General features: G+C 43.8%; 1 protein-coding gene across 2 annotated transcripts in view; it reads left to right on the top strand.

Moving 5' to 3' along the window:
* Galnt7 (polypeptide N-acetylgalactosaminyltransferase 7) overlaps positions 1–22,031 on the top strand; it is a 124,997-nt gene that overhangs the window by 76,548 nt on the left and 26,418 nt on the right. For both annotated transcript variants that reach the window (XM_059244931.1, XM_059244930.1), the window contains exon 3: positions 21,615–21,781. In XM_059244931.1, the coding sequence (XP_059100914.1) occupies positions 21,615–21,781 (167 nt within the window). The remainder of the gene's footprint in view (positions 1–21,614; positions 21,782–22,031) is intronic.

The following is a 22,031-nucleotide window of genomic DNA, read 5'->3' as shown; positions in this document are numbered from 1 at the left end:
AATTTAACATGATACCCAAAAGTTAATCATACTATGATTAAGTATTTATATGATGCCAACTTTTTATGAGACATTATTTCTGTGACCTACATTCTGAACTTTCAGTTCATGGGCTTGGGACCCTGTGTATCTCATTCTATACAAGGCTGTCTCTTTTTAGCAAGTTAGTGCATATGAAAGGGGCCACATTTTGCCATAGGTAGTATAGATAGACACAAAATAATGTAAGTTTTTTTAGTTAATCTTAGAACCAGATTTTCAACAGGAAAATACAACTGGATGGTATCATTTTCTCTTTTCACCCCAAGCAGCATTCTGATTTCAGAAGGAAGACATTTGTCATACAGTTCCTAAGTAGTAAGGTAGCAGGGGCCATGTGGTCCCAGATACAAGGCTGTAGGGCAAAGCCAGCCCTACAAGGCATTGAAGTCACTCCCGCCTCCTCATCAGTGTCCCTCACAGAGTAAGATATGTGGGTCCACACACCTTGTGGCATTGTGGTCAGGTTGGTTAAGATAGAATACGGTATTTCCCAGGACTCTTCTTTGAACCCCAATTTCCTTATTTGTAAAAAGAGGAAGTTGCAGGCATGTTCGAAATCCATTTCATCCACAGGATCCTCCAGCTCCCCTCCGTAACAGTCTTTTTTAGACAACTCTGGACTTTCCATCCTTTTCATCTTCCTGGAATCCTTGCTCCTTAAACCAGGCTAGAAATCACAGCCCTAGATGGTTTTCAGAAATCTTTCCTGTATCAAAAGGAACTCATCTTCCCGTGTTCAGATTCACCCTTCGTTTTTCTACCATGTTTCTCTAGATTCTGAAGCTGGAGAACCAGCGAACAAGCAGCTGGTGTCGGGCTGCATTGCACAAGGTTCCTACAGTCCTCTCTCCCTTCGGGTTGCTTTTTCCTGTGTTCTCAGAGGTCTGAGTGGTGCTGGCAGCAGACCTCTGGGCCGCTGCCAGGTATCACAGCTCTTGCTGGAAAGTAGTGGTGACTGGTAAGTCGGCTGGGCAGCATCCGAGCAGAGGCATGCCCTGTGTTCTCTCCAGCACATTAGCAATTCGTGCCCCCGTTGGCAGAACTTGCACTTGGTGCCCAGCCACTCAGCACTGTGGCCGAGAAAGCATCAGTCTGGCAGCAGAGAGACCGGACTCACCCTTCTTTAGTTTCCCCGTATAGACACGGGATCAGAAGGGATTAGCTAAGGAGACAGTCACCAGTTTATATTGCCAGGCTCAGCCCTGCTTGCATTTCCGGGATACAGCCCTGTTAGGAAAACCTCTGTGTAGGCCAGCTGCCAGGATGGAGCAAGACCCCTTTGCTCTGTAAGTGAAGAAGTAAATGATTATCTGTCCGTTCTCCATGTCCAGCAGCAACCCCTGTCTGGTGAACATTTGTCCCGTTCTTTTCCTACGCATTTATAATACATTCACGAATTTTAGGGTGCAAGAACTAACTCTGTGTGCAGAGAGGGGTCATCGTCACTTGCGTTTCCTTGTGTTTGAGCCTCATCAGTCTTCCCTACGTGACGTCAGCCGGTGATGCGGTTTGCAAACCGCCTCGCATACACAGAGGCTGCTGTTTATAGCAGTGATGGTGGGGTAAGGCTGGCTTTGCTCTGTCTGCGCTTCTTTTCTCTCCTTCTCTCCAGCGATACGATATGGCCTTGAATTCCTTCCACGCTCCTGTTCCTAGGGTTTTCTGTTTGTTTGTTTATTGCCCTCTCTGTCTTCTTCCTCAGAGTCCACATCTTTGTTTTCATTCCAGTCCTCAAATGCCCCAGATCATACTGGACTAGACTCAAACTGTTGCTAAGAATCAGTGTCACACAGTGGCTTTCAGTGGGAATGGCCTCAACATTGCTCATAGTATCATCTATATGTCATGGATTCCTAGAAGTTTAGAGGCTGAGGCAGCCAAGAAATCTCCCCATGTTCCTCCCTCATTTCGAGCACAGGGAATCTCCAAGTGACCGCCAAAGTGTAGGTGGCTGCCTAGAGAGAATCTGAATTTTCTAGGATCTTTCACCACTCCAGCTGCGCGCACGCACACACATACACACACAAAAGATAAGGAGAGTCTGTTTATGAGAGCAGTTTAGTGAGTAATGTTTGTGGCACACTCACAGAGTGTAGTAATGAAATGGAGGAGCAGTGACAAATTGGGGACATGTTAAGAGGTGCAGGGGGAAAAGCACTTGCCACCAAGCCTGATGACCTGAGTTTTATCCGTGGGAGCCACGTGGTGTAAGGGAAGAACCAACGCCCACAAGTTGTTCTCTGACCACGCATGCGTAATGCATACCACACACACACACACACACACACACACACACACATGCATCATACACACACATAATGCAAAAGTAAAATAAATGCAATTAAAATGTCTTAAAAGCATTACAAAATGATGTATGAAGATGCTATGAGACCCATTGCTTTCCATGCTAACGTAAGAAATAAGTTTAAATTTTTTTAACATAAAAGCCAAGCAAGTATGATATCAACCTCAGCCTGACTCTCTTAAAGTGTGGGCATAAAAAAAAAATCCCAGTTGTATGTTTAGGGGCTTCTGCTGAAACTTAAGTTGAAGCGCTCAAACCAAGAAGAGGACAGGAAGGTACCTGAAGAGCACTAAGGGACTGGGCCAGCTTAGCCACCATGCCACACTCGTCACCTGATTCTTAGCTCTGGGTCACATATGGGGTCGCAGAACTAAATACAGGAGTTGTGAAAATTTTGGCAGTAGGAAAAAAAAAAAAGTTCATGCAGCAACCAAAAATTAATTCAAAATTAGTCAGTGCAGAATGAGATGCGCCCCAGGTGTTTCGGCAGACAGCATTCACCCTTTTGTGTTGTGGGACTTCACTACAGCCTTGGTTCTGGACATAGAGTACACACACTCCATCTTGTAGTGGAGAGCCCACAGAGGGCTTCGTGGAACACCTCAGCTCTGATTGGAGACTGTGGTGTATGGTGACCTGTGGTGTTTAACAATATGTACGATAGAGATACAGTTAAGCTGCAGAAAACAACAAAAGATATTTTTCTATTGTCATTCACCAACATGTAAGTATCAAATTACTGAACCTGTGGATGGATTGTGTCCAAATGTTTGATTTTTTTTTCAAATGCTGTTTGGTTCTAGGAGACTTCCTGCATGGGGACTCTAAGTTCAGTTCCCAGGGACAGGAAAGAGAAACGTACTGTTTGAGTTCGAGTTGCGGGCGAGTTTCATAAGAAAAAGAAATTCAATAGATATTTGTTTGGGGATTAGGGTAGAATTTCCAAGAGTTTCTGAACTGTCACTAACAGGCTTCTGCCATTCTGCACTCCATGTTTCTGTTAAGCGGAGTTCTCTGCCTCGACAACTGTAAAATCAGTAGTGTCCTATCGGTGTGGAGCCATGTGCCTCTGACCCCAGGACAGGGAAGGCAGAGGCGGGCAGATCCCTGGGAATAAAGAGAGCTACGTAGTGAGGCCCTGCCTTGGAACAAAACCAAACAGAATCTTACGAAGCAGCAACGCTTTGCCGCAGAATACCGTCTTAGCAAGTGTGAGCCTGAGAACAGCGTGCTCGGGGTTCGCGCCCTGCAGAACCCCGTGGCGAGCTGAGGAGAGCAGTCAGCCTGACGGCTAGCGTTTAGAGATCTTTGATTTCCTCTCCCAGCAAATGTGGGTCAGAAAGCTTGCCTCCTGAAGTTCCTGTGAGGAACAGATGTAATAAAGAGCTCAAAAAGTGTCTATCTTGGTAGGTAACAGGAGTCCCCCTGGTGGGAGAGCGTGATGGTTAGGGCCAGCTCGCTCCCCCCCCCCCCCCCCCCCCCCCCCCGCTGAGTCACAGTGCAGGGGTTCTTGCTTCTGATAAAACTCCTCCCCTCCTCCTCATCGTGTGGCATTCACCCTTGTCCTAGAGTGTGTTAGCCTCATCATCGTCTTTCATCCTGCCTTCCCACAGAGTAGGAGTCCTAAAGACGGGAGAAGACAGAGTCCTTCACAGCAGCAGAGGGTGAAGAAATGCTTGCTTTTCTGTATTTGAGAGACCAGTCTCTAATGTGCATCCAAGGGAGGGAAGAAAAGCTCATCATGGGTGTGGGGCTTAATATTTCAGTAAAATTAAATAAGTACTTCTTAGTCAAGAACACCTTTGTCATTTCTGAAAACCTAACCCTATAATCTAGCCCCATAATTCTTTGGGCTAAGCGTCTTTGTAGGCTAACCTAGCGTCTAGTAGAGAGGGCACACTGTCCTTGCAGGGGTAGGTTGTCATAAAACAGGCTAATTTCTCCTCGCCGACTGCCTCTTGGTTACTGCTGTTGCTAAGTGGCAAGGCCGCCCTCCTCGTCTCTTGCTGTTCCTTTGGCAGCTTCAGTTTGCAGGGCATTTTTCTGTTGTATCCTTAAATATTTCCCCGGGTGTGCTTGACGTGTAAGTCTATTGACTATTCTCTGGCACAGTGTTGTTTTTATCAGAGCATACGCTTAATTTTAATTGAAAAGATGTGACTCCATCCCTAATTTTTACATCCCGCATGCAGAAGCATTTGCCTATGGAATGGAAATCCGTCTGCCCAGCACACTTTCCCCATAGAGTGAGCAGTCCAAGAGTGGCAGATTCCATAGCTGACCCCAACTCCCACTCCCCCCTTCGACACAATACTAGGAGTTGAATCCAGGGCCTTGTGTATGGTAGGAATGTGGCCCCACCTCCCATTACATGGTTTTTACTAAGTTGCCTAAGCCTTCCTCATAACTCTGTAGCCAAGATGAATCTTCAATGTATAATTCTCCTGCCTCAGCCTCCCAAATATCTGGGACTGCAGGTCTATGCCACCTAGTTTGGCTTTATAGCTGACTTCCCTTTTCTTTTTTATTTTATTTTTACTTTTCCTTATAGCTGACTTTTGGATAACTGCCTTCGCTGATGAAATGCCATTTCTGTGCCTCTGCGTTTTGATGTGTAGTTGATTCATCACAGGTCTGCTCTATAGTGACTGAATACTGTCTTCTGAACTATTGTTCCAAGGTGTCTTAGTTAGGGTTTCATTGCTGTGAAGAGACACCATGCCCAGGGCAACTCTTAAAAAGGAAAATGTTTCACTGGGGCTGGCTTACAGTTCTGAGGTTTAGTTCCTTATCATCATGGCCAGAAACATGGCAACATGCAGGCAGACCTGGTGCTGGGGAGACTACTAAGGTTCTATGTCTTGATCCGCAGGCAATAGAAGGAGACTGGGAGCCACACTGGGCATAGCTTGAGCATATGATACCTCAAAGCCCACCCCCACAGTGACACACTTCCATCAGCAAGGCCACATCTATACCTTCTACTAGCGCCACTCCCGATAGGCCGAGAGTTCAAACACGAGTCTCTGTTCAGACCACCACACAAGGCGAAAATACAGGATTAGGCTTTGCAAACTCCTGGTCACAACATTTTCCGACATTTAGTTTTATTTTATGTATGTGACTGCTTTAAAAACCTCCTACTCCTTCTTTGTATACTATTGAGTGTTTGACAGAAACCGTGGCCATGGGCCATAATCATGCCTACACAAACCTACGGAACCAGATTTTTTTTCTGTAAGGCACAGCACGGTGTCTTTATGGTTCAAAATGCTAGATAGCACTTTGGTATTACACTTGGGGCCATTTTAAACAACAAAATCCTCAACAAAAAGTATAAAAAGGAGAACAATGGGGCATGAAATAGTCTACAGTAAGGATACATTTTCTATACAAAAGCAGAAACAGTGAGAGCATCATCTTGTCGGTCTGTCAGGTAGCTCCGGGTTCCATCCTCCTTGGGACAAAGCCTGAATAATAAAGATCCACTAATACAGTAAATATTTTCACTTATTAATTTATGCCAAAGTAAAACCTGATAATGGATTATAGAAATGTCAAGAACAAAAAAAGCATAGCATATTAAATTTTTCCATACGAGGAACAGAAATAAATTGGCCTATTTATTATTATTATTATTATTATTATTATTATTATTATTATTATCACTATTATTATTACTCCTATATTTCATCTTTTTCCCCTCTATCCCACCCACCTTTCTTCACTTTATCCCCCTCGCCCCCCGTATCCTCTTACAGATGTCTCACTGCTAAAATGGGCTTGGGAGGGAAGCTGGAGTCCTGCCAAGCTGTGTTTGCTCCTCAGAGGCTGCTGCAGGTCCGGGCCACAAGCAACAGAACACTGCAGCTTTCCCCACTGTTTGGAATATTTATTAGATTTTGTGATGCAGCAGTCTCTGTTGATTAACCTACCTAATCAGAGTTCCAGAGGTGCTGATGACTGGAAACATAGCAGTGGCCGCCTCCTCCCGGGCACCCAGTACACATCACCTGTCTCAACAGGTGGCTGCTCTATTGAATCCGCTCGGTTGTCTTGTTAACTGGCCTTGATTTTTATCTGGCATTTTAATAGCTGTAGATTGTATCTCCCCTCCTGCCCGAGAGAAAGAAATGATTTCCGTGTAGCACAGAAACAAAGAACACTCTACCTGTGTGTCGCTCCAGTCTCGGCCTCCACGAAGTGTTACACTGAGTTCAGCCGACCGTGAAGTCTGGTTCTAGGGATACAGGAAACGATTTGGGATGCTTGTGGCTTGTGTGATATAGAGAACTTCGTTCCTGGGGTGAGAAAGATTTGGAGGTTAGTACAGGGACATGTGTTTTGTTTTGTTTTTTCAACCTATGACAATAAGGCTTACAAGCATCCATGCTCTCAGAGGAAAGACTTAACAGATAGACATCAGCTTCAGAAAGTGGTACATTCAGTAACCAAAGGAGCCAACCAAATGATCCAGTGCTCCTAAGTTTCAGAGACTGAAAAAACCAAAGGACACATTGTGTGTTACAGCTGTTCAGGGAAAATTACAGTTTAGGGAGAACTGATGTTCAACATTGTGATGTCTTCAGTACTTCGGAACTGATCTCTTTCCATGGAAGTTCTAGTGTAAGATATGACCAAAGAGCGGTGTGTGGCACTCCCCCACTGGCCAGCAGTGCCGCCCCAAGCAAGCTGGCATTTTGTGGCTTGAATATGAGACGAGCGTTAAGACAGCACAGCACTGAGAAATCATCAGTTACATGCATCTTCATGAACACAGTTCCTTCAGTTACCACAACATGATGTCTACTTGCAGCCATTTAAAGGAACTGCAGACTTCCTTACCCAGTTGCTTCAGAATATTTAGGATTTTTGAGGTGTATGCACAAGGTATAACTTTTCTACCACATGAAGTACTTCACTTCTAAAATGGTGATAATTAAATACAATTACTTGATAACATTTGGAACATTGTACTGGAGCTCTAGCACTGGCTTTCCAGTTTGCATTTAGAGATCAGCAAAAGTTGGGACTGGCCCTAGGGAAACATCTCCTCCCCCAGAGTTCTTCTGTCTTTGTTTCTCGTTTGCACACAAGCACATTTATCTTTTTTCCAGCTGCCTTGATCCTTAGAGAAAGCCTTCTTGGTGGCTGTGGTCTGTGTAATGGCTCTGTTGCATTAGTGCAACTATCCCCAAGAACTGTAAATTATGTGGATTTAAACAGACGAACAACTTAGATAACGAAGGAAAAAAAGAGGCAGAAATGAAGTGTGGAGGGAGCCTAAGCAGGATTTGCAAATCTTTGAGCTGTCCTATTAAAATGAGACTAGGTATAAATGATGTTTTAATGTGCCCTCACTTAGAATAGATACGTGTCCAGCAAAGCTCCCTACAAGGGTAATGGGGCATGATGATGGTCATGTGCTGGTACTTATGCTGGGCAAAGCCTTAGTCTGATATAACAGCATTTGTGATATATCAGAATCGAGGTTTTAGAGCAGATCTCTTCCTAGGGAGTTATCCCGTATGAAGCTGCCAGAGTGATGTTCTCTACACTTGTAGTTGTTCTTACTGGTGATTTCATTTTTAAACACTGGAAAAAAAATAGGAAAATTACATGTATTTAATAGATAACGTTTAAGAAACTCAAACTGTAGTGTGGAGGCCCACAAAGGTTTCCTAGTGAGGTCTGAGCCTGCTTTACCCAGCAGGGCTGCATTAAAGGATTGCTTGACCACGTGTGTGGTTACCAGGAGATTGGAAAGGGTCTGCACTTGGCTGAGCTAGGGGGAGGTCTTTTGCTTCACCCCTTGGCATTCCTATAAAAAGCCCTTTAGAAGAGACAGAAGGAGCCGGTGGATAATGACCCAGGCCCTCCCGAGGCTATCCTGTGTTTCTGTTTCTCTCCCCTCTGTCCTTCTATCTAAATCTCTTATCCCTCACTCCTCGAGAGTACCCTGTCTAAGATGTGGGAGCCAGTCTCCCAGCTGGGCTCCCACACTGTAGCCCTACAACCCAGATAGATTTTTGTTTGTGGGTTTTTCAAGACAGGGTTTCCTGTAGCCAAGACTGGCCTCTCTCTAGTTCCCTGTGTAATAGAAGATGACCTTGAACTCTTAATTCTCCTGTCTCCACCTCCGAAGTACTGAAATCACAGGCACACACCACCACATCCACTTCCATGTACTTTTTTTTAAACAATGAAGTTAGATGGCAATTGTTATTTCATAAATAAATTACATTACACATTCTATGTGTCTTTAAATGTTTGTTTTTCCTGAAGCACTATTTTTTTTTATTCTCTCATATATTACATATAAGACTGCAGTTTCCCCTCCCTCTAGTCTCTCCCCTCTCCCCCAGATCCACCTTCCTCTGCCTTCCCCCCGAAAAGAGCAAGCCTCTCAGAGACATCAACCAAACTTGGCATAACAAGTTACAATAAGACCAGTCACATACCATCACATTAAGGCTGGACAAGGCAACCCAGTAGGAGGAAAAGCATCCTATAAGTAGGCAAAAGAATCAGAGACACCCCTGATCTCTCTGTTAGAAATCCCACAAGAACACCAAGCTACTCCACCATAACATATATACAGAGGACCTAGGTCAGACCCCTACAGGCTCCCTGATCCCTGCAAACTCCCATGAGTCCCTGTCAGTCGATTGTGTGGGCCGTCTTCCGATGGTGTCCTTGACCCCTGTGGTTCCTCCGATCTTTCCTCCCCCTCCTCTGCAGGATTCCTCAAGCTCCACCTAATGTTTGGCTGTGGGACTGGCATCTGCTCCCATGGGTTGCTGGATGAAGTCTCTTCTGGTCTCTTTGATGACGAATCTGCTAGGCTCGGGTCCCAGAACGCTGCAGGCAGGGCAAACCGTAGGTCAGAGGTCTTGTGGCTGGATTAGTGTCCCAGTCCCTCACCTGAGGCCTCATCTGGTTACGGAAGATGGCCAGTTTGGGCTCCACATTCCCGATTACTAGAAGTCTTTGCTAAGATTATTCTCATATGTTCCATGGAGTTTCCATTGCACTAGGTTTCCACCTCACCCCCAAAGTGCCCCCCCCCATTCAAGCTGTCTCTCCCAGTATTTTCTCCTTCCCTTCCCTGCCACCTGATCCCTCCTGTTCCCAACTCCACCTGCCGAGTCCATCCTCGAAATCTATTCTGTTTCCCTTTCCCAGGGAGATTTTTGCTGCCCTGCCTCCCTCCTTCAGCCCTCCTTGTTACTTAACTTTTCTGAGTCTGTGGACTGACCATAGCATGGTTATCCTTTGCTTTACAGCTAATATCCACTCATAAGTGAGTACATACCGTGTTTGTCTTTATGGGTCTGGGTTGCCTCACTCAGGATGATTTTTTTTTTTTCTAGTTCCATTCACTTGCCTTCAAATTTCATGTCATTGTTTTCAACAGCTGAGTAATACTCCATTGTGTAAATGTACCACATTTTCTTTATCCATTCTTTGGTTGAGGGACATCTAGGTTGTTTCCAGTTTCTGGCTATTATGAATAGTGCTGCTATGAACATAGTTGAGCACGTGTCCTTGTGATAGATGGAGCATCCTTTGGGTGTGTGCCCAGGAGTGGTATAGCTGGGTCTTGAAGTAGATTGATTCCCAATATTCTAAAAAACCGTCATATTGATTTCCAAAGTGGCTGTACAAGTTTGCACTCCCATCAGCATTGGAGGAGTGTTCTTCTTGCTCCACATCCTCTCCAGCATGAGCTGTCACTTGTGGTTTTTATCTTAGCCATTCTGACTGACAGGTGTAAGACGAAATCTCTGAGTCATTTTGATTTTAATTTCCCTGATGGCTAAGGATGTTGAACATTTCTTTAAGTGTTTCTTGGCCATTTGATATTCCTCTGTTGAGAATTCTTTTTCGATCTGGACCCCATTTTCTAATTGGATTGTTTAGTTTGTTGATATCTAGTTTCTTGAGTTCTTTAAATGTTTGTCTGTTTCCTTTGGAACAGTATTTTCTTATCTGCATGCTAGGCATTCCTCTCCTAATTAGCCACAATTATTTTGTTGGTCTTTTATTTTAGGACATTTGGGACCATTTCTAGCTTCTCACTGTTGTAAAGAATGCTAAAGCCTGGGACTCAGTCTCTGTGCCCATTCTCAGCTCTCTCAGCAGGACAAATTTCTAATGGAGGGTCTCGGTCACAGAACAGATGACCTTCCTTTTACTCGGTAGTAGTTTTCAATTCTGGTGTCTCTCATCTGCTGTCTATCATGTTCAGGTTCCGTGTTACATCCACGTCACACAGAGTGGGTTTGTTTTGTTTTGCCTCCCCACCCCCACCCCCTTTTTTTTTTCTTTGATTTTTCAAGACAGGGTTTCTCTGCGTAACAGTCTGTAGCCAAAATTTTATAGTAGAGTCCTCACAAACTGATATAGTGCATCCCCTCATTTTGCAGTTGGGGCATTAATATGAGTCACGGTGTAAGAATCTGCAACTAAGCATTGTGCAGCCTGCAATAGCTAATAATTCTCTGTTGGGAAGTTACCCACTAACACTAGGCTAAAGTTACCACGCTACCCTTGTGTGCGTCTACCTCTTCTCCGGTCATTAACGACATTGAAATGTGCCTTTGAAGCTGCAAGCCTTCCATCTGGCCGATGCGGTTTCCTTATTGTAATTAGAGCACTAAGAAGGCGTATCCTCACTCTCAGAGTGATGAAATGCGAAGTGGAAGATGACTCAAAAAACATCCAAAGAATGTTTGCAAAGTGTGATCTTCGAGTCTGTGTGGAACTTCAGCTCCCAACCTGTTCTCTGTACAACTGTTTTTAATGACTGGCACTTGGTGTGATGCCATTGTCACCGCTGAAGCCTTCAGAGAAATAGAGCCCAGTGAAGCTCACGGCTGTATGTCCCTGCCATAAGGACACCTCATGATACGAGAAAAAAAAAAAAAAAAACTTACCCTAGACTTCACATCAACAACATTATACTTCACCTGAGCAATGGGTTTCTTAAACATGGACTTAACCGGGTTTAGGTCTAGAAAATTCTAGCCAAACTGGCAGACTCATAAGAGGTATCTAGAGTTGGGGTGCACTACCATTAGTAGAATTCAGGGTAGTGCCATCTGTGGTGTATTCTTTGCGAGCCGTGCCCTAGAATTGTGCTTGTGGGAACTCTTCACACACTGCCAGGCACTTTATAAACTGCTTTCTTATTTCTTTCTCTACATCCTTTTTTTTTTTTTAAAAAAAAATCCATTTCTTCCGTTTTTAATCTCTGTAATGTTTCGTTCTTTGTCTTTGTATGCTGCCTGAGGTCCTTCACAGACTGAGGCAGAGCATTAACCAACCAGCTCAAAGATGAGCGCCTTTCTTCGCTCCTGATGCCTTCACGTCTGTGCATGGTCCACGGTGTGCTGATCCTGAACTCCTCTTGGTGGTTGCTGTTTTAGCTCAAATATATTGGTGTTTGATAAGCTGGCATTTCTATAAAATTAGAATATCATATGTAAGCTCATATGTGAAATGGGAAGTCCAATATAGCTATAAACATATGGCTCACACTGTGAAATGTTCTTTTTTTTTTTTTTTCTTTCCCAGGGAGTTTGGAAGAAATATACAAGAACATATGTCCTGTCCTAGGACTCACTGCCAGATTTTTTTCTAAATTGTGGTTTGAGATTTCAGATCATTAACTGGACACATCTGTCTGAGTATGTTTTTCTTTAAATAAAAGAAAAGAGAAAAACTTTGAAGGCAGCTATCCCAAAAATATAATTCAGCATTCTTCGTTTTTTTTTTTTTTTATAAAAAAAAAAAAAACATATTTAGTATCCTCGACCCTTCAAACCAGGCAGAATTCCTCCACACTGCATACAGTCATTTTTGTTAGTAGCTGTGCATTCCTTGTGCTTGGGTGAAAATATGGAACTCATTTTTCTATTTGCTTTATGAGCATGCATTTGTAAGTGATGCTTAGTAGGCTTGTGGTTTAAGGGAAAAGAACTTTAAAGCTAGAGCTGAAGGATTCATTTTGAAACTCACTGCTGTTCTTAGCTGACTGGGCAGGCCAAATAACCTAACAGCCTCAGTTCCTGTGTGGAAAAAATGAATGATAAAAGCGTCTCCCTACCTTGCAAGAGTACCACAAAACTTGGATAAGGTAGTACGTGTGGGAGGGAGTGAAAGCTATTAGAAACTCATTTCCTCCTGACTGGGATCAGATGACCAGGACACTTGATGGCGAAAGCACCAGTTGTGTGTCTCAAACATCCACCCTGCAAGATTATCGGCACCCTCAGGCCCTTCCCAGGAGTTCTGAGAACCCAAGCATGTTGGACACGTGCTTGGAAACGGATGCCCTAACATTCTCGCTTGTGTTTCTGCTTTGTGCTCAGGGCAGTGCTGTCCACTCAGTCTGTGTCCTCTGATTCTAGCCTGTGTGTCTCTGAAGCCACCTGCTTCCTCCGCAGAGATGCACACAGTAACCATGTTTACCATCAGTCTGCTGGACAGGTCTCTCCTGTGTCTTCTTGCAGGGTCCTCACGAGTTCCAGCTCATAACCTCTTCTTCCTGTTTGGCTTGCTGGACACTTTAACAGAGCTGGAGCACCAGCTGGGCGGGGAGGGGGCTGAGACGGAGCTGTTCTCATGCTTGGAGGTCTCAAGCTGAGTTCTCTCAAGAGGGCATCACGTCTAGCTCCCCTGGTTTTTTAGGACCTGTGAATTCTAACCAAACCATGAATGTGACCCTGGATGGGGAGCTGAGGGAAAGGAAGGGTGACATCATGGCTAACGACTGGGCAGCTGTATTGTACTATGGGTCACAGTCACTGACTACCTCATATAGAGAATGGAAATGGATGCATTACAGGGGTTTTTCTATTTTTCCATATATTTATTATTGGGGGGGCTCTGCGTGTGAAAGGGGGGATGGGCGTCGTGTTGCACTTACGTGTGGAGAACAGAGGATTTGGGAGGTTGTCTCTCTCCTTCTACCTTTATGGGGGCTCTAGGGGTGCCTTATCCTTGTGGTGCCATCTCGCTGGCCCACATCCCAATCAGCAGAGGTCACAGAGTTCTGGACAGGTAGATGACTATTGCTCTTGGTTGTATATGCTGTAACTGCTTTTTCCATAGCTCTTAGCCCTGATTCAGCCTGGAAAGGTCCTAGCAAACCTGTTTTTTTCAAACAGACCCCTCTCCTCCAATCCAACGACTGTTTAGACATAAACTAACCCTCAAAATCCCAGCTTGGCCCCGGAACAAGACTGTAGTCCCAAGAATTGACGCAGTAGCCCAGCTGGAACTGGACCACTTGCCTTAAACCTTGTACACATGACAGATCTCTGTCATTTATTGAGATTGGACTGATCTGAGGGGCAGGGCCAAAGCTGCCCCCTGGCTCTACCCTTCATTCTTGCTCTGGTTTCCAGCCATGGTACCACATCATAAGCTCAAGCAAGAATTACCGTTAGCAGCTGCCGTACTTTCTCCATTACTTAGTTTTGGTATGACAGGTGATGTACTTGAAATTTTTTCCAGGCACAGCCGTTAATTCTGTGTACATCGACTTGATTTTTCAACCTTCCCCAAAGAATGGAAGATTTATTATTCTCTCTGTCAGTAATATTTGACTCATTAGCAGAGAAAAAAATGGACCGTGTTCCGTGACATCAGGCGACACTGAAAGAGTAGACCTGTAAACATTTTTGAAATCAAATCAACAAATATCTATCGAGAATTGACATAATCATGAAATGTTTGCGATTTGGGCAGAACCGAACTTAGCTTTTCTGATATTTTCATTTTGCAGATAATAGGATGAGTGAGTTCTATTACTACAGACGGAATTTTGACCTTCAACGGAGGACTGACTAATAAGACCGTTAGGGGAAAGTAATTAGTGTCTAACGGTGAAGGGAAAGGGCACAAGCTCTTTGTGGAAGGAAGTCTGAGACAATGATTAGGATAAAAACAAACTGGAACTCGATTGCATTGTGCCTAGTCAAAAGAAAGACTATATTATGGAGGCTAGAATGGGGGACCAAAGAAATGGCGATCACTGTCACTGTGTCCCAACCAGCTGTCTTTAGGGAGCGCTGGGGCCTGAGTCATTCAATAAGCCTGCCTGGCAGACCTCGCTGTGGCCAAGGAACGGTGTGTGGAACCTTCAGAATTGTGACACCAACCATTCCCACAGACTCTATACTGGCCAAGTAATCTGATTTTAGGTAGTTTTTAGTGGTGACTAGACTATAAACCTTGAGGACTTTTTCCCCTAATATCTCAAATTATACACTAATTAGTTATCTACTTTGAAATATCTCTAATTTAGGTAACATATGTAATTCTCTAATGTTAATGTTCATCTACACAAAGTATTTTTAGGACCTACAAAGTGATACCACCTGGAGAGGTCGTCTCTAGCTCATGTTTCTGTAACTTCACCAAGAAGCTCTCCAATCTCAAATTGTAAGAGAAAATAGACAGCTTGATTTGCTGATTGGCTAGTGAAACTCTGAAGTTTTATTCTATGAGCACACACACATAACGAGCTGCAATTTAGTAAAAAATATTAAAGTTAACATGTTGGATGGGGTAGTTACTTAAAAACAAATCTTTTAAACCAGCTAAGCTAAAACAGGTAAGTGAAGAGGTCCTGCTGAACTGTCTCGTGGAAACCAAGATCACACAGAACATGTGAGAGTCACTGGAGATTCATAACCAGGAGGGGGCAGACGAAGAAGTGAAGTCATGTGTCAGTTAAACATTCATACACTTACCTTTTTTGTTTGTTTGTTTTTTGTTTTGTTTTTTTTGGGGGGGGTTGCATTTCTCCAAGAAAAACTCTCTGTTTCAAACCCTTGCCTCACCATGCAAATATAAATAGAAGCTAAAGTCACATGAGCTCAGAGTCCAAAGTGAAAGACTCCAGCTGGCCCAGCTGGGACCAGTGTTCCCTACTAGTCCCTTCGCTGTCCCAGAGATAATGTTATATAGTCTCCTCCTGAGGAATTGCTAAGGAGATAGAACCATGGGATGTGGTTGCTTTAAGCAGACATTCTAAACATGTCTCAACATAATGTTCCCCGCCAATGCAGATTCTGTTTGGAGTACAAATGCAAAAAATAAAAATTGTTTGGGCATAGTATATGGTTTTCAAATATGAGGGAAAAATAGACATACTATATTTTTGTTCCTTCATTGTCAGGAAAGAGCTGATGATTAAAATTTTATAATTGACATCTTAAGAGTGTGTTAGATTTACTGAGGCCTTTAAAAGTTTCTTTTATTTTTTTAATTTGTTATTAGATTAATTTATTGAGTGTGAGCGTGTGCGTGTGTGTGTAGGTGCATGTTTAATGGCCTGCAGAAGTTGGTTTTCTCCTTCTAGCAGCTGGGTCCTAGGGATCAAACTTATCCAGCTTCTCATTGAGAGCCCCCACCCTTTAGGCCAGTCCTGCAGCTCGCAGGCCTTCAAAGCTCCACAGAGGACCAGATATTGAAGAACTTAGCGGACGAGTTTAAGTAGAAGTCTCATCACTCACCCAGCACGCCGAAGCACAGGGGAGGGACTTGAGGAGCAGATGTTTTCCAAAAGGAAGAGAGCAAGTTTGGTTCTAGAGACTTGATGTGAGGCATAGTCCCAGTGGTTTAGACATAAAGACTCACCTTTGCTAAACGTCAGCACGGTCTATGAAGAGGAGCCAAGCCAAGCTCATATCTTTGAAAGCAGACACATGCTTACCCAGTAGACCGGGAGACCATGATGCCCAGTCATCTCAGTTTGGCAGGATAGCTTTGTAGAGTCTTCAGACCTCTGTGAACAAGACACAGACACACAGTTTGAGCGGCAGTGCTACTAAGTGAAGTAGAGATGGAATTTCTCATTCTCTCAGAGATCGCATGTAGCTTTAAGCACAACACCTGATCTTATGTTTAGCCCCGGGAATAGGAGATGAAGAGATAGTAAGCATACTGAGCCAGTTTTGAACCAGAAGGCTGGGAGGGATGCTTACACACAGCAGATGATAAACCTGTCCCAGAGACCAGGGCCTGCTAGAGTCAGCGTCTAAGTCAACATATGAAATGCAATTATAAACACAGCATGGGAGACACTGGTCTTGATAGCCATTTAAGGAGGAACGTTCCAGGGATTTGGGAGCTAGAATATGATAAGATTACAAAACAAAACAAACTTTAGGGCTAATGTAATTTTGTTTGAACTCATGAAAGAGTTATACCTAGAGGCACTTTGAGGCACTACACCCTTAAGTGGACTGAAAATCGTCAAATCTTCTCCAGGAGCCACACACTGATAAAAACGCATATCCAGAGAGTGCTAATGAGGAAGTAACATTCTAGTTTTTTATGTTAAATTCTGTATCTTTCTGCATACAATACATTTGAAGAAGTAGCACTTATATTCTCAGGTGCTAACTCTGTACCATTCCACCCATAGTGCACAGAAACCACACCCTTGGATAAAAGCCAGTCTGTTGAGTTTGATGCACAGGTTTAATGGCTGTAACTCTGGTTTAGTTGAAAATGGACCATGCCTTTAATCCCAGCAGAGGCAGGCGGATCTCTGTGAGCTTGAGACCAGCCTGGTCTAAAGAGCTAGTTCTGGGATAGCCAGGGTTACACAAAGAAATCCTGTCTCAAGCCCCGCCCCCCAAAAAGATAAAATAGATATTTCTGAATGCTGTTAAATTTCGTGTCTACATTACTAATATGTTTGGGAATTTAGTGTAAGCTCCATTTCAGGTAGATTCTAAGCATTTTTCTCTTCCGTTAGTTATTTAAATAAACAGTATTTTCAGATGGAAGCCGGAAAAGCACTGTATTTATTTTTAAATGGAAGAGGTAGTTAATGAAGTCAGTGTTTCTCAAATTGTGAGTTTAATTCCTGTGCCTAAAACTTCCTCCCTGTTAGATTTAGACTTCCTGCAGAATTAACAGGAGAGAGTCTAAAGTTACTCCTTATCAAAATAAAGACTTTGAGTGAATAGTCTAGAAATAAGACACAGCTCCTAAAGGGTGGAAATTGAGTAACATCCTCACACAAGTGCATACGTATAGTGCTGTAGATTAATAATAGTACATGTAAATCACAACAACTTACAACCTAAAACGATTGGGTTTTTCATAGTCTGCTTAACTAGATATTATTTATCGATAGTCTAATTACAAGGCTTTTAAATTATTCTGTTCTAACTAGGAGTATGTGTGTGTATGTGTGAGTATGTATGTGTGTGTGTGTGTGTGTGTGTGTGTGTGTGTGTGTGTGTCTTATGTATGGCACCCGGTGTGGGTGCCTGGGGAAGTCCAGAGGGCATTAGATCCTTTTGGAGATGCAGTTACAGGATGTTGTAAGCCACCCCATGTGGGTCCTGGGAGCCTAGTTTGGATCCTCTGGAAGAGCAGCAAGTACTCTCAGCTCTAACACCACCTCTTAGCCCCTGTGACAAGGTTCTATATCAAACTACAGATGATACCAGATCTATAGAGATCGATCAAGTACGTGTTAATACATGTTTCATTTTTTTGGATCTGAAATGTTCTTTTGTAAATTACAGAAGTCACAGTGAAATGCTTGGGGAAGCGGGAATGCCTCAGGGGGTAAGAGTGCTTGCTGTGCAAGCATGAGGACCTGGGTTCGAATCCCCAGTACTCACAAAAAATAATAATAATAATAATAATAATAATAATAATAATAATAATAATAAACAAGCGTGCCCTCACATGCCTATAACCCCAGCACTGTATGAGGCATTCTGGCTGCTAACATAGCTCCAGGCCCAATGAAAGACTATCTCAAAGGAAGACAGTAGAGAGTGACCAAGAAGGAAACCCTGATGTCCTCCTTCTCCTACACAACGCATGTGGCCACATGCGCCCGAATGCGTTCTGTCTCTTCTCCCGATACCAAGCACTGTTACCATGAAAACGTTCCATAGGATGACAAGGATCACTCCATATTACAAGCTTCTAACCTGAATGTGAATGCTTGTGATCAGAGCAGTTTTCCAGCAGAGCTGAGCCCTGCTGTCCTTGATGCTAGAAGACTGAAAAGCTCTCTTGGAGCATGAGATGCTGGGGAGCAGAAATGAGTCAAAAGCATGTAACTAACCCATCCACCTAAACGTGGCTTCTCACTGCGATTGGTTTTCTTTCCTACACAACTCCCAGTAAGTTATCCGGAGAGGATACGGTCATGACCCCTAAGTAGGTTCCTGGAGGTGCAGATAGTACCAATCCTGTATGTATGTATGCTACGTCTTTTCCTAAACATGTCTTCCTATGATAAAAATAGTCTGTAAATTAGGCATCCTAAGAGATTAACAAGCAAGCATCAATAACTGATTATAAACTTAAGTTCGCAAGTGGGCCTCTCCTGATCTCTTAACTATATAGTACTCTAATACTGAGCTGTGTTTGACCACAAGTAACTAGCAAACACCACGGATAAAGGAGACTAATCTATTGCAGATTTTATAGCAGTGAGGTGAGACATGATGCAAGACAGGATTTTTACCACAGTATCACAGATAGTTCTTTTTCTTCCTTTTCACGTTTATTTACTGTGTGTGGAGGTCAGAGTTCAGCTTGCAGGAGTCCGCTCTGTCCTTCCATCGTGGGAATTCAGCTCAGATCTTCAGGCACAGCAGTTAGGCACCTGTCCCCGCTGAGCCGTCTTGCCAGTCCAGGATCTCTCCCCTTCCCCGGTCGGTGTTCACGTCAAGACACTGTGGGTGATGAGCACTCGGTGTGCGCTTTGCTTTGGCTCTTTCTCACCACGGCAAACCAGAAAAGAGCTAACCTTTGTCAAGAACCTGCGTCCATTCAGGCTGCCCGTGGCAAAGGGAAGCCTGCGGTTAAATGAACGCCATCTGTGTTGACCTACGGCTCTGGCGGGGCTGGTTCCCGGTCCAGGGCTCACATTTCTATAGGGTGTTTCTATGCTGCAGAGGTCCCTTTCTCTCTGACATTCTTGAGGTGCTGCCCTCTTCTGGCTCTGAGTGAGGGGGGCCTTGGCTCCTTGAGTACACCGAACTCTTCATCTGCTTCTGAGACATTGGTGTCAGACCACTTGTGTTGCTACTGTAACAGACCACACAGTGAGAATTATGAAGAAATGAAACGTCTCAAAATTCTGAGGGCTGAGAAGCTTTCAGACTGAGGGACGGCCATGGGGCATGGACCTCCTTGCTGCAGCTAATCGTGGGGAAAGGTTTGAGAGCAGAATTGTTGCTGTGTAAATGAGTGAGACATCGCAGTAGAAAGGTGCTAAACCCACAGTTTTGAGAAACCCACTGTGATGGTAACAGGATGAATACGTTTACTCACCCCCAAGGCTCCACCTCCCAACACTCTTGCATTTAGGGATCAGGTTTGCAACACTTGAGCTTTGGGGACACAGTCTAACCACAGAAAATGGTGCTGCAGTGACCTGGTGACTCTGGCAGCCCTTGTGACTGGTGGCTCCTTCCATGCCATCCTTACCCTGGGGACTCATCTCCGCCTTGGACCTCACTGGGTCCTCTGAGCCCTACTTGTCATTTAGAGCCAAACCATGGCTTAAAGCTTCCACACCGTAGATTCACTGTCCACTCTCCTACCTCCTAGCGCCCTGACACCCAGAACCAGTAAGCTGTGAACCTGTCAACGCTTAGCCACCTTCTCTGCTCCCCATTGAAATCAAGTGGAAATTTCTGGCCCTTGGGTGTCATTCTAGAGCCAAGAGAGACTGTAAAGAAGATGTGGGATGGAGACTGTAGTTTTCTCTGCCTATATATACCTCAGTTGTTGTTAGTGTTCTGCCCTGCAGACGATCCACACCAGGTCATCTCTTGGAACGAAATGGAGGTAGCACAAGCCTGTCCCTTCATCTCCTGGTTTTGTTGTTGCTTTGGTTTGGTTTGAGACAGGATCTCATTCTGTACCTCAGGGTGGCCTAGAACTCACTATGTCCCTGAAGGTGCTCTTGACTTGATCCTGCCTCCACCTCTGGGGTGGGTTACTTACAGGCATGAGCCACCATACTTGGCTTTTCGTCTGCTTTTGTTCCGTTCTGTCCTCTTGTTCTTTCCAGATTTTTCGACTTCTCCGTACTAGGAGCTCTTCAGCTTCTCTTTTTTCCTGGAAGGAGGAGGGCTTCTTTTCACAGAATATGGGCCGTCAGGACTCAAAGGCATCTCAGAATGGGATTGTATGGGATGGACATTCTAAGAGAAGGAAACACATTGAGTGGTTATCAAAACTGTCGTCCCCAATCATAGAGCAGCCTTTGTGTGTTAGCTGCTGGGAACTTGGTGCTGAATGGAACTAACGAAGCTCTGTCCTTAATGGATTATAGACTTGAACATCTAGAAGGATAGATTCCTGTATAAGGACATAGAGTCAAGTGCAATGCCCATCAATAAGAAAATGATTTGATCAATTATGGAACAGCTCATACTGTGGAATATTATACAATAAATGGTTTAAAGCCAAGTTAGTACGCTCATGCTGTCCTTTCTATCTGGGTTCCAGGAATTTAACCAGGTTTGCTCAGCATGTGTCTTTACCCTCTGATCTGTCTCACAGGGCAGGCCCAAGATTTACACTTTCCTATTTCTGTATTTTGAGCAATCACCCTGAAAGACCATGAGGCTTCTAACTTTGGCTTACCCCCGTTCAGATGTGCTCATCAAGTGTCCCCTGGCTCCGGAATCTTCATCAGATCCTGTTCTCAGATTCCTTCCGTTAGGAAAAGGCTTCCAACAGCTTCATTCCCGCTACCATTGTCTCAAACATTCTTTTGTAGAGTAACCAAAGATCCTTTTTTCGTCAGTCCAGAAGGTCCAGGCAGTATTAGAGCTGTACTCATTTACTAGTAAGTTTCCCAGAGACTTCCATGTGTACCTGGTTAACCTGCTTAATTTTTTCTGAATACTTTTTGCTGTCGTATTAGACAACAGCGTGAGTCTTAAAGCTCAAGTTGCCAAAAGGAAAATAAAGTGATATCTGTGACACGGAAAACAAGCTGACAGCTGTAATAGTATCTTTAGCATCATCTTTTATCACACGACGTGCTGATACCAAGGAGCTTTATCTCAGAGAAACTTTAAACACCAGCGTCTCGCCTTGATCTTATGTTTCTGCTGAGATCCCAAGCGCTTCATACTGTTTCCTTAGATAAGTCAAAAATATTTAATCCAATCAGAAAATTCAATCGCAGAGACTTTGGAGCGAGTGTTCTAGATTCCCTCTAACTATATATGGTGAAATTTTCTTTTTACAGATGCAAGTATTGGCATTATGATGAAAACCTGCTCACTGCGAGTGTTGTCATTGTCTTCCATAATGAAGGATGGTCGACCCTCATGAGAACAGTACACAGTGTGATCAAAAGGACACCGAGGAAGTATTTAGCAGAAATTGTCTTAATTGATGATTTCAGCAATAAAGGTAATAACGGCTGTAGACTTGACATCTTGGCTATAAAATTCTGGCTATAAAATAAGTCAGTCATAAGTAGTTATTAAGATGTTGTATAAAAATAATTAAGTTTTAAAAATGAAAGGTGTCTACTGATATGTTTCTATGTTGTCACTGTGCCAAGCACCGTAGATGAATCATTTTGTTTAATCCTAACAGTAACCTTTACAATATTGTAATTATTTCTGTTTTATACAGGAGGCTCAAAGAAACCACGTGG

Source organism: Peromyscus eremicus, chromosome 17 (assembly GCF_949786415.1).
Source record: "Peromyscus eremicus chromosome 17, PerEre_H2_v1, whole genome shotgun sequence".
Taxonomy (NCBI): Eukaryota; Metazoa; Chordata; class Mammalia; order Rodentia; family Cricetidae; genus Peromyscus; species Peromyscus eremicus.
Note: the sequence above shows the minus strand (reverse complement) of the source record. Positions and strands in the feature narration are given on the sequence as shown.